The sequence below is a fragment of the Ovis aries genome, chromosome 3 (assembly GCF_016772045.2).
Source record: "Ovis aries strain OAR_USU_Benz2616 breed Rambouillet chromosome 3, ARS-UI_Ramb_v3.0, whole genome shotgun sequence".
Lineage (NCBI taxonomy): Eukaryota > Metazoa > Chordata > Mammalia > Artiodactyla > Bovidae > Ovis > Ovis aries.
Genome location: NC_056056.1, coordinates 62,034,440 through 62,049,368, shown reverse-complemented (window position 1 = coordinate 62,049,368; position 14,929 = coordinate 62,034,440). Strand labels below are relative to the sequence as shown.

Sequence of the window (14,929 nt, the reverse complement as noted above, 5' to 3'; positions counted from 1 at the left end):
AAAACCTGCCTTTCCTGGTATTAATTTTCCTGATAATAATCCAAGTCCACACCCTGGTTCTTTTATGTCTACAGGCTCCAAAGTCTATAATGCTGGAGCACACCAGATGATGTCATATATACATGATAAAAGTATAGAGCATCAAACACCTTATTTTGAAAATGATAGAAGGACACAGAAAAATAAAAATCAATGTATTATGTAAAAAAAGCAAAGTTTTCATTTACTGATTTTATTTCTAAAAAATATGGATGTTAGATGTTGCTGTGCCTACTAGTCTCTAGGCACCATTCTGAATGCTGGGGAATTGGCAGTAAACAAAGTCTGTCTTCAAGCAGGAAGCTTGCACTTCAAGAAGGATGACAAGCAGACAGTAATCTCCATGGAGGCAGGACAGAATGCTCTTACAGCACCTCATCAGTTCTCTACAGAACACCTCATTTTGACAAATCTACAATCAGTACTTATCCCACAAAGCACAGGCACCCTAATAGTGCCTATCTAGCTGGGAGTTTCTCCTCCCTTAGCTGGTGAGGGTGGAGGTGCTCAGACAAGGCATCACATAATTTATACAATGGGAAAGAGACAAACTTGTCCGGGAAGGTCTCAGGAAGGGGGATATTTGACTAGAAACCTGATTAATGTGCAGAGGTGGTTACCTGGGGCAGGTGAACTGCAAAAATTTACCACCGCTCCACTGTTTACTATGAAGTATTTCCATTTTCTCCTTTTTATGAACTCGACACAAGACACTCCTGAATGGCACCCATCTTCCTGAAACACTCTTCTCATGTCTTCAAGGAACACAGGTTCTCCTCACTTCACTTCTACCATGGTGGTCATTCCCTCTCCAACTCCTCTTCTCTCTCAAGAGTGTCTCATCTGGGACATATGATCCATCTCACCGAGGACTACCCTGACTCTCAGATATGTCTGTGATTCTCCGGAGCTCTGAATCTATGTGCAAATGATCAGGATGTGCCAGCTCTACCTTCCGGGTTATCTCAATCCACGTTTTTCTCATCTCTACTGCTACTGTCAAAGTCCAAGCCTGCTGTCACCTCTCTGGGATGACTGACGTGGCTATTCCTGTCTCCCTCTCAAAGTTAATTTGTCAAAACATAACACAAACGACACTGTGTATTTAAAACTGTAACTCCTTTTTCATCTTCCATTACACTTTGAAAATATCCCTATTTCTCACCAAAGACTAGCATGACACAGCATCTGCCTAGCTCTCCAACTTTACCTTGTCTGCCCCATGCACGCTATGGTCTAAAACCAGTGACTAAAACCAGAATGCAACTCTCCAACTGAGGCAGCCCTGAGGAGTCTATTTAATTTAAACAAAGACAACAGTAGGTACTGATATGATATGGTTTTTGCCCAGTACATTCAATGTCAGAGTGAAGAAATTCAATGAAGTTAAATAAATGGCACAGTAACTATGAATCTCTTAAGGTAGCCAACGCTTCGTCATCTAATCAGAGACATGTATGAATTCATGACCAAGATTCTCACTAACCTAGTCAAAGGAGAACCAGGGGAAGTGAGTCTGAGATCAACTGAGGAAGAGCACCCAGTAGGGCGTGTGTGACTCATGTCTGGTACAGGAACAGATATGAAGAGCAGAGCGAGTGGAGGGCCCCTGGGGCCTCTCACCATGGGCAGTTAGGTCCAGTACACCTATCAGAGCTTCACACAAGTATATATTAAACCAAGCTGAGCAGAGAGTGAAATTCCAGTGAAGCAAACAGGAAAAACTCATTTTATCTAGATTTTTACTAGGATTAAAGACTCTGAAAGAGGGTTCTCCCAACCCTTTTGATCTTTTTACTTTTAAGGTTATCAGAAAAGTTACCATACTGCCTTTTCGCAGTCAAACATTGAAAGAATTCACCTTTGGTCATGTCTTGCTGATGTCATGTCTTGATATCCTTGTAGAGAACTCACCTACCATTGAATCATTCACTCAGTAACACAACTGCGTTTACATATGCACTCAATGTAAACTGGGTTCATGAGACAGGTTGGTTTTACTCTAATGATAATGGTTGTTTCCTTAACAAGCCTCCTCAGAACAAGAGGAACCATGGTTCACACAACGGGGGCATGAGTTTGCCTGAAGAGCAACCTAGTCAAACAGAACATCAGTTAGGTTCTGACTGAACGCTTCTAAGAATCTCACCTAGGCAGGACAACAGAGCCACAACAGGTGGTGTTTCAGATGGCAATGAAGCTATAAAGAGACACGAAGGAAACTTAAACCACCAAGGAAACTTAAACCAATCTGAAAAGGCTACATTCTTAGGATTCCAACTATATTACGTTTTGGAAAAGGCAAGACTACATAGACAGTAAAAACATTAGCGGTAGCCTGGGCCTGCAGGGAAGAAGGTATGAACAGCAAAACACAGAGGATCTTTAGGGCAGCGAAGCTACTATGTATGACACAATAACAATTAATACATGTCCTTATACATTTGTCAAAACCCAGGACTGTACACCACCAAGAGTGAACCCTAAGGTAAACCGTGGACTTCGGATAAAAATATTTTAAGTTCATCAACTGTAACAAGTGTTCTATTTCGTGGGAAATGCTGACACTGGGGCAAGCAGGACGAATGTGGGAAAACTACCTTCGTTACAATTTTGCTCTGAACCTAAAACTGTTCTAAGTCTACTAAAAAAAAATTTAACTCTAATTTTCCACAAATTTTCCTCAGCAAAATGAACCAAGAACACATCAAAACTATTATACACCATAATCAACAGGGATTTTTGTCCCAGGAATGCAAGGTTGATTTCATACAAGACAATGAGTTAACTAATACATCACATTAAAAAAAAAAGGAAATAAACTGCAAGACCATGTCAAGTGCCATCAAAGGAAAAACAGTATGTGACAAAATTCAACATTCATTCATGATAAAAATTCTCAGAAAACTGATTCTCTCAGAAAGCAAAGAATATCCTCAACATGATAAAGGTCATTAATGAAAAGCTCACAGCTAACATCATGCTCAGGGCTTTCCAGGTGGTGCCAGTGGTAAAGAATCTGCCTGCCAAGCAGGAGATGCAGGTTCAATATCTGGGTTGGGAAGATCCACTGAAGAAAGAAATGGCAACCCACTACAATATCCTTGCCTGGGAAATACCATGCACAGAGGGATTTCTGTAGGGGATTTCTGGCAGGCTACAGTCCATAGGGTCACAAAAGAGTCAGACAAGGCTTAGCGACTAAACACCACCAATAGCAACACCACACTCAAGGATGAAAGATTAAAGGCTTTCCCTTTAAGATCAGGAATGGCTTTCAGTGCTTCTATTCAACACTGAGTTGGAAGTTTTAATCAGAACAATTTCAGACAGGAAAGAAATTACAAAAACAAAATAAAACTGAATTGAAAGGAAGTAGCAAAACTATCAATATCCATAGATGATGCAATCCTACATAAAGTCCCCCAAAATTCACAAGAAAACTATTAGCTAAAAAGCTAATCCAGCAACACTGCAGGACACAAGATTAGCACACAACAGTCAGCTGTGCTGAACACGCAGAAGAGTGAACTGATTAAGCAATTCCAGTCACAAAAGCTTATGAAAGAATCAAATACCTGGGAGTAAAGTTACCCAAAGAGGCAAAAAACCTGTATGCTGATAAATTTAAAACACTGCTGAAAGGAATTAAAAGACCTAAATAAATGGAAAGGTGTGTTCATGAACAGGATGACCTAATATTACCAATGGGTGAATACCACCCAAAGGAATCTACAGATTCAACGCAATCTCATGAGAATTCCAACAGCCTTTTCTGAAGAAATAGAAAGGTCAATTCTCAAATTCATATGGTATTATAAGAGGCCCCAAACACACTCTTGAAATAGAACAAAGTTGAAAGACATACCACTTCCCCAACGCAAAACTTACTACAAGACTACAGCAATCAAAACAACATGCCACTGATTTAAGGAGAGACATACAGACCAACTAAACAAAACTGACAGTTCAGAAACAAGCCCATAAAGCTATGGACAACTAATGTCTGACATGCATGCCACGTCTATTCAACGGAAAGAAAACAGTCTCTTCAACAGACGGTGATGATACAATTGATTTTCCACGTGCAAAAGAATGAAATCGCACCCTCTTCCTCACACCATGTATACAAACTAACTCAAAATGGGCCAACATTAAGAACTAAAATCCATAAACTCTCAGAAGAAAACATAGGGTTAAATCTCCGTTAGCTCAAATTTGGCAATGTACTCTTAGATATAACACCAAAAAACATAAGATACAACAGATAAAATGAGATTCACTGAAATTAAAAACGTTTTGCATCAACTGACAATCCAAAAAAAAGTGAAAGGACAACTTACAGAATGAGAAAAAACATTTGGAAATTATATCCAAAAGATATAAAGTATTTCTACAACTCAATAACGGACAAATATTCAATTAAGAAGCCCAAAGCAAAGGGCTTAGGTAGCTACTGCACTAAAGAAGATATGCAAATAACCAATAAGCCATGAAAAGATGCTCAACATTATTGGTAATCAGGAAAATGCACATCAAAGCCACAATAAAAAACCCCTACCAGGATGGCTATAATTTTAAAAAGAAGAAGAAGAAGAAAAAAGAATGTAGAGAAACTGAAATCCTCTTGCACTGCTGATGGAGATATAAAATGGTGCAGCCACTATGGAAAACAGTTTGCAATTTATCTAAAGCTAAATGCAGATTACAACCCAGCAATTCTACTCATGGATACAAATTCAAGAGTTAGAAACAAAATCTCAAATAGATATCTGCACACCCATGTTCACAGCAGCATTACCCACAAGAGCCAAAAGGCAGAAACAAGTGTCCTTCAACAGATAAAGGGATAAACAAAATGTGGTCTAGACACATTAATCTAAGACAGTAGATTAATGTAAGTGGCTCAGATCATGCGCTTGTACTTGTAAAATTCAGACTTAAATTGAAGAGTGTAGGAAAAAACCACTAGGCCTTTCAGGTAGGACCAAAATCAAATCCCTTACGATTATACAGTAGAAGCGACAGAGTTTAAAAAAAAAAAAAGTGACAGATTCAAGGGATTAGTTCTGATAGTATGTCTGAAGAACTATGGATGGAGGTTTGTACCACTGAACAAGACAGTGATCAAAACCATCCCCAAGAAAAAGAATGCAACAAGGCAAAATCGCTGTTTTGAGGAGGCCTTACAAATAGCTGAGAAGAGAAGTGAAAAGCAAAGGAGAAAAGGAAAGATATACCCATCTGAATGCAGAGTTCCAAAGAAAAGCAAGGAGAGATAAGAAAGCCTCCCTCAGGGATCAATGCAAAGAAACAGAGGAAAACAACAGAATGGGAAAGACTAGAGATCTTTTCAAGAAAATTAGAGATACCAAGGGAACATTTCATGCAAAGTAGAGCACAATAAAGGACAGACACGGTATGGATCTAACAGAAGCAGAAGATATTAAGAAGAGCTGGCAAGAATACACAGAACTATACAAAAAAACCTTTCTCTGATGCTGGGAAAGATTGAGGGCAGGAGGAGAAGGGGACAACAGAGTATGAGATGGCTGGATGGCATCACCAACTCAACGGACATGGGTTTGGGCAGACTCCAGCAGTTGGTGATGGACAGGGAGACTTGGCACGCTGCGGTTTATGGGATCGCAAAGAAAGGACATGACTGAGCAACTGAACTGAAATGATAGAAAAAAAAGATCTTAATGACCTAGATAACCACAATGGTGTGATCACTAACCTAGAGTCAGACATCCTGGAATGTGAAGTCAAGTGGGCCTTAAGAAGTATTACAATGAACAAAGCTACTGCAGGTGACGGAAATACAGCTGAGCTATTTCAAATCCTAAAAGATGATGCTGTTAAAGTGCTACATTCAATATGCCAGCAAATTTGCAAAACTCAGAGCAGTGGCCACAGGACTGGAAAAGATCAGTTTGCATTCCAATCCCAAAGAAAGGCAATGCCAAAGAATGCTCAAACTACCGCACAATTGCGCTCTTCTCACATGCTAGCAAGGTGGTGCTCAAAATCCTTCAAGCTAGGCTCCACCAGTATGTGAACTGAGAACTTCCAGATGTACAAGCTGGATTTAGAAAAGGCAGAGGAACCAGAGGTCAAATTGCCAAAGTCCAATGGATCACAGAAAAAGTAAGAGAATTCCAGAAAAACATCTGCTTCATTGACTATGCTTAAATTTTTGACTGTGTTGATCACAACAAACTGTGAAAAATTCTTAAAGAGTGGGAATACCAGACCACCTTACCTGCCTCCTGAGAAACCTGTATGCAGATCAAGAAACAACACTTAGAATCGGACATCAAACAGCGGTTCAAAATTGAGAAAGTACATCAAGGTTGTACACTGTCACCCTGCTTATTTAACTTTTACGCAGAGGACATCAAGTGAAATGCTTGGTTGGATGAATCACAAGCTGGGATCAAGACTGCTGGGAGAAATATCAACAACCTCAGATATGCAGATGACACCACCCTTAAGGCAGAAATAGAAAAGGAACTAAAGAGTCTCTTGATGACAGTGAAAGAGGAGAGTGAAAAAGTTGGCTTAAAGCTCAACATTCAGAAAACTAAGATCATGGCATCTGGTTCCATCACTTCATGGCAAATAGATGGGGGAAAAAATGGAAACAGTGACAGACTTTATCTTCTCGGGCTCCAAAATTACTACAGATGGTTACTGTAGCCATGAAATTAAGACACTTACTCCTTGGAAGAAAAATTATGACAAATCTAGACATCATATTAGAAAGCAGGGCCATCACTTTGCTGACAAAGGTCAGTATAGTCAAAGCTATGGCTTTTTTACAGTAGTCATGTACATATGTGAGAAAAGTGAAAGTGAAAATCACTCAGTCATGTCCGACTCTTTGCAACCCCATGAACTATACAGTCCGTGGAATTATCCAGGCCAGAATACTGGAATAGGCAGCCTTTCCCTTCTCCAGGGGATCTTCCCAACCCAGGGATCGAACCCAGGTCTCCCTCATTGCAGGCAGATTCTTTACCAGCTAAGCCACAAGGGAAGCCCAAGAATACTGGGAGTGGGTAGCTCATCCCTTCTCCAGCGGATCTTCCCCACACAGGAATTGAACCAGGGTCTCCTGAATTGCGGCTGGATTCTTTACCAACTGAACTATCAGGGAAACTGGACCATAAAGAAGGCTGAGGGCCAAAGAACTGATGCTTTTGAGCTGTCACTTTAGAGAAGACTCTTGAGAGTCCCTTGGACAGCAAGGAGCTCAAACAAGTCAATCCTGAAGGAAATCAACCCTGAATATTCATTGGAAGTACTGATGCTGAAGCTGAAGCTCCAATACTTTGACTACTGGGTGTGAAGAGCCAACTCACTGGAAAAGACCCTGATACTGGGAAAGATTGAGGGCAGGAGAAGGGGTGACATAAGATGACTTGGTGGAGGCTCATACGGTAAAGAATCTGCCTACAGTGCGGGAGACCTGAGTTCAATCCCTGGGGTGGGAAAATCCCCTGGAGGAGGCATGGCAACCTCCTCCAGTATTCTTCCCTGGAGAAACCCCATGGACAGAGGAGCCTGAAGAGGTGCAGTCCATGGGGTTGCAAAGAATCGGACATGACTGAGTGACTAAGCACAGCACATCTCACTAAAAGAGGATTATCTTTAGATAATTAAGCAACAATTATTAAAGACTAACACACAGAATCATGAAATTTGGAGGAAACCTGATCATTTCTGCCTCCAGTCTCATTTTACAGGAAATTGAAGTCCAGTAGGTTAAGTGTCTTGTTGAAGTATACACAGCCAGGAAGGAGCACAGCCAAGGCTACACAGCAGGACAATCTGGTTCCCTCAGTGCTGCTTTCCATGACACTTCACACCACTAGAAGCAAATGCCTGAATTCACTTAAGCTGCTAAGCATCAACTGATGTGGGGCTGAAAACAGGAACATTCAGACTTGAGAGACACCATACTGCCCTTCACCTTACACAGCCAACAGACTGCCCCTCTCGTATACACTCTCTGCAAAAGGTGAAACGAATGGGTTATAAACTGATGGGCTCCAAATCTGTGGATTCCTGACAAGGGTGAGGGGTAAGGGTTATAGAGAGGACAAGTAAAGTTGAGGTACCCAACAGTGAGTTCCTAATCCTGTTCTCTTGGAAGGTTAGGTTAAAGGAAATCTATCAAAAAATACAACAGAAGAAACAAAGAAGACAGAAAAATGTGGATGGCCAAACCCGAACCAACTTTTCAGTCAATAAGAACACCAGAAAGATAATAGGAAAAAAAGAGGGAGAGAGGAAAGAAAAAAATGCTCAATGAAATACAAGATGTTCCAGAAGCGAAGGAAGTAAGTTTGTCAACTGAAAGAAAACTTCCAGAAAACCTATAGGCTATCAAGAATAAGAACCACATATAACCTCCAACAGCACACTGCAAATATGCAGCAATGCTCTCAAAATGAAGAAAAAAATTATTTCAAACCTAGATTTGACAACCCAATGAAACATTAGGTAAAGACATTTTTTGTCAGTAGAAAGGGTTTAAAATGGAGAAAAGTAGATCAACAAAGCAAGGATTAGGGGCATTGACCCTCTGCACAGTTGAAAATCTATGGATACTTAACAGTCGTCCCCCTGTACACACACACACTCTCCCTCCAGAACCCTGGGTCCTCCATATATATCCAAGCTTCCACATCTTCATATTCAGCCAACTGTGGATCCCATAGCACTGCTCTATGTATTCATTGAAAAAAAAACACAAAAAAACCCTTCATGTAAGTGGATCTGTGCTGTTCGACGAGCAACTGTAATATGTACATTACTCAGAAGTATGACATACAGATGTTTAAGGTAGAACAAATAACTAAGAGCTGTGAAGCTGCCTCTGAGAAGCAGGAAATCAGGGGCGTGGAGTAAAAACCTAGATATAAAACTAAGAAACTAAGATATAAAACTAGATATAAAACTAAGAAAAACTAAACAGAAGCCATCAGGGGAAAAAAAAAAGGAAATCATATTTTCAGTAAAAGCAAAAGCAGGTATTGGTTGTGTGTGCTCAGTCTCGTTCAACTCTTTGAGACCCCATGGACCGTAGCCCGCCAGGTTCCTCTGTCCATGGAACTTTCCAGGCAGTAATACTGGAGTGGGCTGCCATCTACTCTTCCAGAGGATCTTCCAGACTCAGGGATGGAACCTGCACCTCCTGCATTGGCAGGCAGATTCTTTACCAACTGCACCACTTGCAAAGTCCTAACAAAATCAAAAGCAGGTGTAAAGGACTAGAAAATGGCAAAACAAAAGAAGTCAAGAGATGAGTGGAAGCCTGGGAAGATATATGACTATGGACCCATCACAGCACTTAGTCCAACATTGCCAGTGTCTGCCCAACTGGGTACCAAGTACAGACACCCTAATCTTTTTATACTCTTCACAGCCACTGTCTCTGCTCCCTCTACCATCTCCCTCCCAACCTGGCCAAAGCACCATGTTCACTTACACCCACGATTATAGTATTGTCATGTGTTCCGAAGTTTTTGTTTATTTTGTTTCAGTTGCTAAGTTATGTCCGACTCTTTGGACCCCATGGGCTCTAGCCCACCAGGCTTCTCTGTCCATGGGGTTTCCCAGGAAATACTGGAATGGGTAGTCATTTCCTTCTTCATGGGATCTTCCCAACACAGGGATCAAGCCCAAGTCTCCTGTATTGGCAGGTGGATTCTTTACCACTGACCTACCTGGGAAGCCAGGAAGACCTAATATACTCTTACCAAAGTCTAATTTAAAAGTTTCACAGTTCATTTCTTGAGGTTAATCAGGATCCTGAGGGCAAGGGACCTTCCTACTCTGAACACCCATCCCCGATTCCTGGAGATCCACCCCAGGACCTCCTGAGAAGCAAGCCTTTATCAACTCTGCACCTGAGGCCTCCCTCAGTGTCCTATTTTAGTCTGTGTGCTTAATCTTTCAGTCGTGTCCAACACTTGTGAGCCCAGAGACTGTAGCCTGCCAGGCTCCTCTGTCCATGGGATTCTCCAGGCAAGAATACCCGAGTGGGTTGCCATTTCCTTCTCCAGGGGATCCTCTCGACAAAGGAATCAAACCCCAGTCTCCCGCACTGCAGGCAGATTCTACCAAGTTACAAGGGAAGCCCCATGAATCAACTGAAACCAAATAAAAACTTTGCTATTTTAGCACCAGATTTTAAACAGCTGAATCTGGGGATTCTCTTTACTCTCTGCTTCTCTAGAGGTCCACCTAGGACCTTGTCCTGCAGTGTCTCTCCAGGACACTGACTATCAAAGTTTTCTCCTGATGTTCATTAGCAATCCTTTAGCTTATGCAACAACTGTGACTCCAATCATAGCAGAAGCGCTTCTCCTGCAGGAAGTGGAATCGGTCCCCCATTGGCTGTCCCCTAACCCTCTCCTCCTGCCACCTGAAGCCTTTCTTCCTGGTCTATGTCCTTGAGATCCAGGTATCAGGCTGCTAAATATCAGGTAAAGTCCAACTATAGCTAGTTAAAGGATGTTAACTCCTTGAATTATTATTTTAAACATTTCTATTATGATTAAAGCACCTCTTTTAGGTCTTTATCTGGGACCCAAAGTTATCTACTGCACTTGCTAATCAATATCCCACTGAAGTCCCCAGGTTCAAAAGTCAATGATTTCTCCTTGTCTGAAGAAAAACATCTGATTATAATAACTCTTTATAAATGTAAAAGAGGTGACAATAATAACCAATCCTTAAAGTTTTGTGCCCACTCTTCTTTATTGATGGAAAAGTTCCCTAGTTCAAAGAACATTCTAATTCCTGTCTAGACAGTGGTTTTTAAGGCTTTGGAGAGCCAGGGTGCCCACTAAAAATTTCTTAAAAGCGCTTAACTTGCTTTAGAAGAAAAAAACAAAAAACAAAAAACGGCCACATCAGTTTCAGGGACAGAGAGAATGATTAATGAGCTCCTGTTTTTGACTCTGGTAGGTACATTCGTATTCACAGCTATGCCAGCAGCTGGAAGTTACAACCTGAAGGTTGGCACCTATTCCCCTCCTCCAGAGCCATAGGCTGTAACCCACTCCATACTCCTGAAAAAAAGAAATCACACCCACTGCCAAAATCCTGCTGGGTTACCATGTGCCCCCGGAAAAGTATCTTGAATTCCCCAGGGATACGGATGTCGGGAGCACAAAGTAAAATAATATATGCCTAGTATGTGGTAACCAAGACACTATTACGGTGCCGTTACAATCCTGACTGTTCGCTGGTTTTAATTTCCTCATACATCTTTATTCGCATAGGCTCCGGCCCAGAACACCTGGAATGACTGTCCCTGTAACAGCCACATCTACTGAGAGCTTACCACGTGCCAAGCACTGCCCTAAATGTTTATCATAGCCCATCCTAAAAACTCCTATCGATACCCTAACTCCCAACCTATTAATGAAATAAGCGGCAGTTGTCTCGAATCCCACAGCGCGTGCTTGGCGGAGCTGCGACTCGGCCCTGGGCAGCGAATCCGGGTCCGGGCCCCCTCCGCCCACCCTCTGGCATCAAGGTCCGCGGGATCCCCTGGGCACCCAGCTCCCAAACTACGCCGGAGATGGCAGAGTACCCCGAGAGACGTCGCCGGAAAGCCACAGAGTCTACTCCAAAAACAAGGCCCGGACGGAAACTCAGAACCCCCGGAACTCCGTTGAAAAACAAAATGCCCGGAAAGCAGCTTCCAAAGCGGTGAGTGAGAGGCGGCGGGGCGGCTGCGCCTCGGCGTGGAGCCCAGGACGCCCGAGCGCCGGGAACGAAGAGCAGGAAACGAAAGAGGAAGAAGAGAAACAGAGAGAGCCAACGCCCGCCCGCCGCCTCCCCGTCTCCCGCCCGCCGCCCGCCGCCGGCCGCCCGGCCGCGCCTCAGCGGGGGACATGGCGCCGCCGCCGTGGGCCCGCCCGGAGGCCATGGCCCCGGCCCGCTCACCTCCCGGGGTGACGGGGCAGAGCCCTGCACCGAAGCGATGTATCGCTCCACGTCGGCCTTGCTGCGCCTCATCTTGCCGCCGACTGGGCTCTGGATAACGAACGCCAGCGCCGAGGCCGCAGCGGCCGCCGTCGTCTCGGGAGCGCGCCGCCCGAAGGTCCGTGACGCAGCGCCGTCGCCGGAGAGAGGGCGACGCGCCTGCGTGGGTGCGTGCATGCGTGAGAGCTGCGTCAATCCTGTGCGCCGCGCAGACCCGCGGACGCCGGCGCGCAGAGGTGAACGCGCTTGCGCAGCGCGGGAACGCGAAGCTCGTGGGGTGTGTGACGCGGTTGAAAGTGCTTAAAGATGACACCTGCCGGTAGCAGCTTCGTCCGGAAATATCTCTCCCTCAGGCTCTCGAGCCGGACGCGCTGTTCCCGGTGCTGACGTCACGCCGCGGCGCCAGTCGGCTATATCTAAGCGCTCTTTTGGAATTTGAATTTTTCGGACGTAGTTTTAAGACAAGTTGTAGAAAATGTTTTCAGTAGTGAAAAGATCACATCCTGTGTATACAGGGAGTTCAGGATTTATGGTTATGGATACTTTTTATCCTTTTAAAATAGTTTTATTCAACACTTAGAGCTAATCTGGCCTCTTACAGGCTATCCTTTTTGATTTTTCCATTTTTCCAAATTTTCTACAGTGAGCAATTATTTTCTTTATAAAGAGGGAAACCATCATGGTGTGTTTTGTTTCAGGTTTGTTGGATGTGAATAAGGGTGGCTGGTCTGGGAGGGTACTTGGTCCAGACCCCAGCTAATGTTAACTAATCTAAGGGATGGTGAGGAGCGAGTCCCTCTGCTGGTTTCCTTGGTAAATAATGAGTCAACAGGAGGTCTGCTGCAGCTGCTAAGTCGCTTCACTCCTTTCCGACTCTGTGCGACCCCATAGACAGCAGCTCACCAGGCTCCCCCGTCCCTGGGATTCTCCAGGCAAGAACACTGGAGTGGGTTGCCATTTCCTTATCAAATGCGTGAAAGTGAAGTCGCTCTGTCATGTCCGACTCTTAGCGACCCCATGGACTGTGGCCCACCAGGCTCCTCCATCCATGGGATTTTCCAGGCAAGAGTACTGGAGTGGGGTGCCATTGCCTTCTCTAACAGGAGGTCAAGTCCTCTCTAATTGGTAGTATCCCTTTCCCCAAGGGAGTGAGCCTGCCCCTATGTCCTGCTACACACCTGGGGATGTTGCTCCAAGACCTCGCTTCAGGTGGGTAAGTTCCCCTCGCTTCAGTTCAGTTCAGTCACTCAGTCATGTCCGACTCTTTGTGACCCCATGAATCGCCACACACCAGGCCTCCCTGTCCATCACCATCTACCGCAGTTCACTAAAACTCAAGTCCATCCAGTCGGTGATGCCATCCCGCCATCTCATCCTCTGTCATCCCCTTTTCCTCCTGCCCCCAACCCCTCCCAGCATCAGAGTTTTTTTCCAATGAGTCAACTCTTCGCATGAGGTGGCCAAAGTACTGGAGTTTCAGCTTTAGCATCATTCCTTCCAAAGAACACCCAGGGCTGATCTTGCAGTCCAAGGGACTCTCAAGAGTCTTCTCCAACACCACAGTTCAAAAGCATCAATTCTTCGGTGCTCAACTTTCTTCACAGTCCAACTCTCACATCCATACGTGACCACTGGAAAAACCATAGCCTTGACTAGATGGACCTTTGTTGGCAAAGTAATGTCTCTGCTTTTGAATATGCTATCCAGGTTGGTCTTAACTTTCCTTCCAAGAAGTGTCTTAATTTCATGGCTGCAATCACCATCTGCAGTGATTTTGGAGCCCAAAAAAATCAAGTCTGACATTGTTTCCACTGTTTCCCCATCTATTTGCCGTGAAGTGATGGGACTGGATGCCATGATCTTCGATTTCTGAATGTTGAGCTTTAAGCCAACTTTTTCACTCTCCTCTTTCACTTTCATCAAGAGGCTTTTTAGTTCCTCTTCACTCTCTGCCATAAGGGTGGTGTCATCTGCATATCTGAGGTTGACATTTCTCCCAGTAATGTTGATTCCAGCTTGTGCTTCTTCCTGTTGCTTACTCTGGGCTTTTAGTCTTGAACCTGGGCAAGGCCTGTGGCCTGCAGCTCAACATCACATGTACTGACTTATTCTCCCAACAACTTAATGAAAGTACTGTTATTTGTTCTTATGCCCAGGTGGACAGATAGGAAACGGAGGGTGTGAACAGTAAAGCAACCTTGCCAAGCATACCTTGGCAAGCACATAAAATTACTGCCTTAATCTGTTTTAGTTGAATATACTGAAAAGGAGTAAGTGAAAGAGGAAGAGCACAGAGGAACTTGAGATGAAGAAACCCTTGATTTTGATCAGCAATGGATACCTTTGCTCTATGCTAGGTGCCTGTCAGTTCAATTAATTCAGAAGTTGAGGACTCAAGATTAATCAGGTAAAACTGGCTGATAAAAAAGTCATAAGCCAGGATGAGAAACTTTAAACATAGAGTTCTATGTGTCACTCTTGGCTTTCTCTCTCCCTCCCTAATGAGCAGTTTGCATTACACATTAACTGGACCCCCTCAAAGATGGGAGTGCCTGCTCCAAAGTAGAGGGCTTTTCTTTTAACTTTCTTGTGCGCTAGCAACATAACTTCTTAAAAGAATAGTGCTCCTTCCCACCTCTGCAGGGGGTTGTGGTGACCTGCTCACCTGGGTTGAGTTTCCTCTATTAACTTTATGCAAAATGTCAGTAAGTTATTTTGATTGATGATCCTTTGTCTTGAAAATGTGGAACGCAAAAGTAGAAAGTCGAGATAATTGGAGTAACAGGCAAATTTGACCTTGGAGTACAAAATGAAGCAGGGCAAAGGCTAATAGTTTTGCCAAGAGAATGCACTAGTCATAGCAAACACACTTTTTCAACAA

The 14,929-nt window shown here is 43.7% G+C and overlaps 1 protein-coding gene across 4 annotated transcripts in view; it reads right to left on the bottom strand.

The window, feature by feature from the left end:
• LOC101116816 (E3 SUMO-protein ligase RanBP2) overlaps positions 1-12,180 on the bottom strand; it is a 58,381-nt gene extending 46,201 nt beyond the window's left edge. For 3 of the 4 annotated variants that reach the window (XM_015094368.4, XM_015094369.4, XM_042246094.2), the window contains exon 1: positions 12,010-12,180. In XM_015094368.4, the coding sequence (XP_014949854.1) occupies positions 12,010-12,081 (72 nt within the window). In that variant the 5' untranslated portion in view covers positions 12,082-12,180. Of the gene's footprint in view, positions 1-11,653; positions 11,973-12,009 lie in introns of those variants that run through there. The other variant, XM_060412125.1, reaches the window with a different exon arrangement.
• Between the last annotated feature and the right edge of the window lie 2,749 nt (positions 12,181-14,929).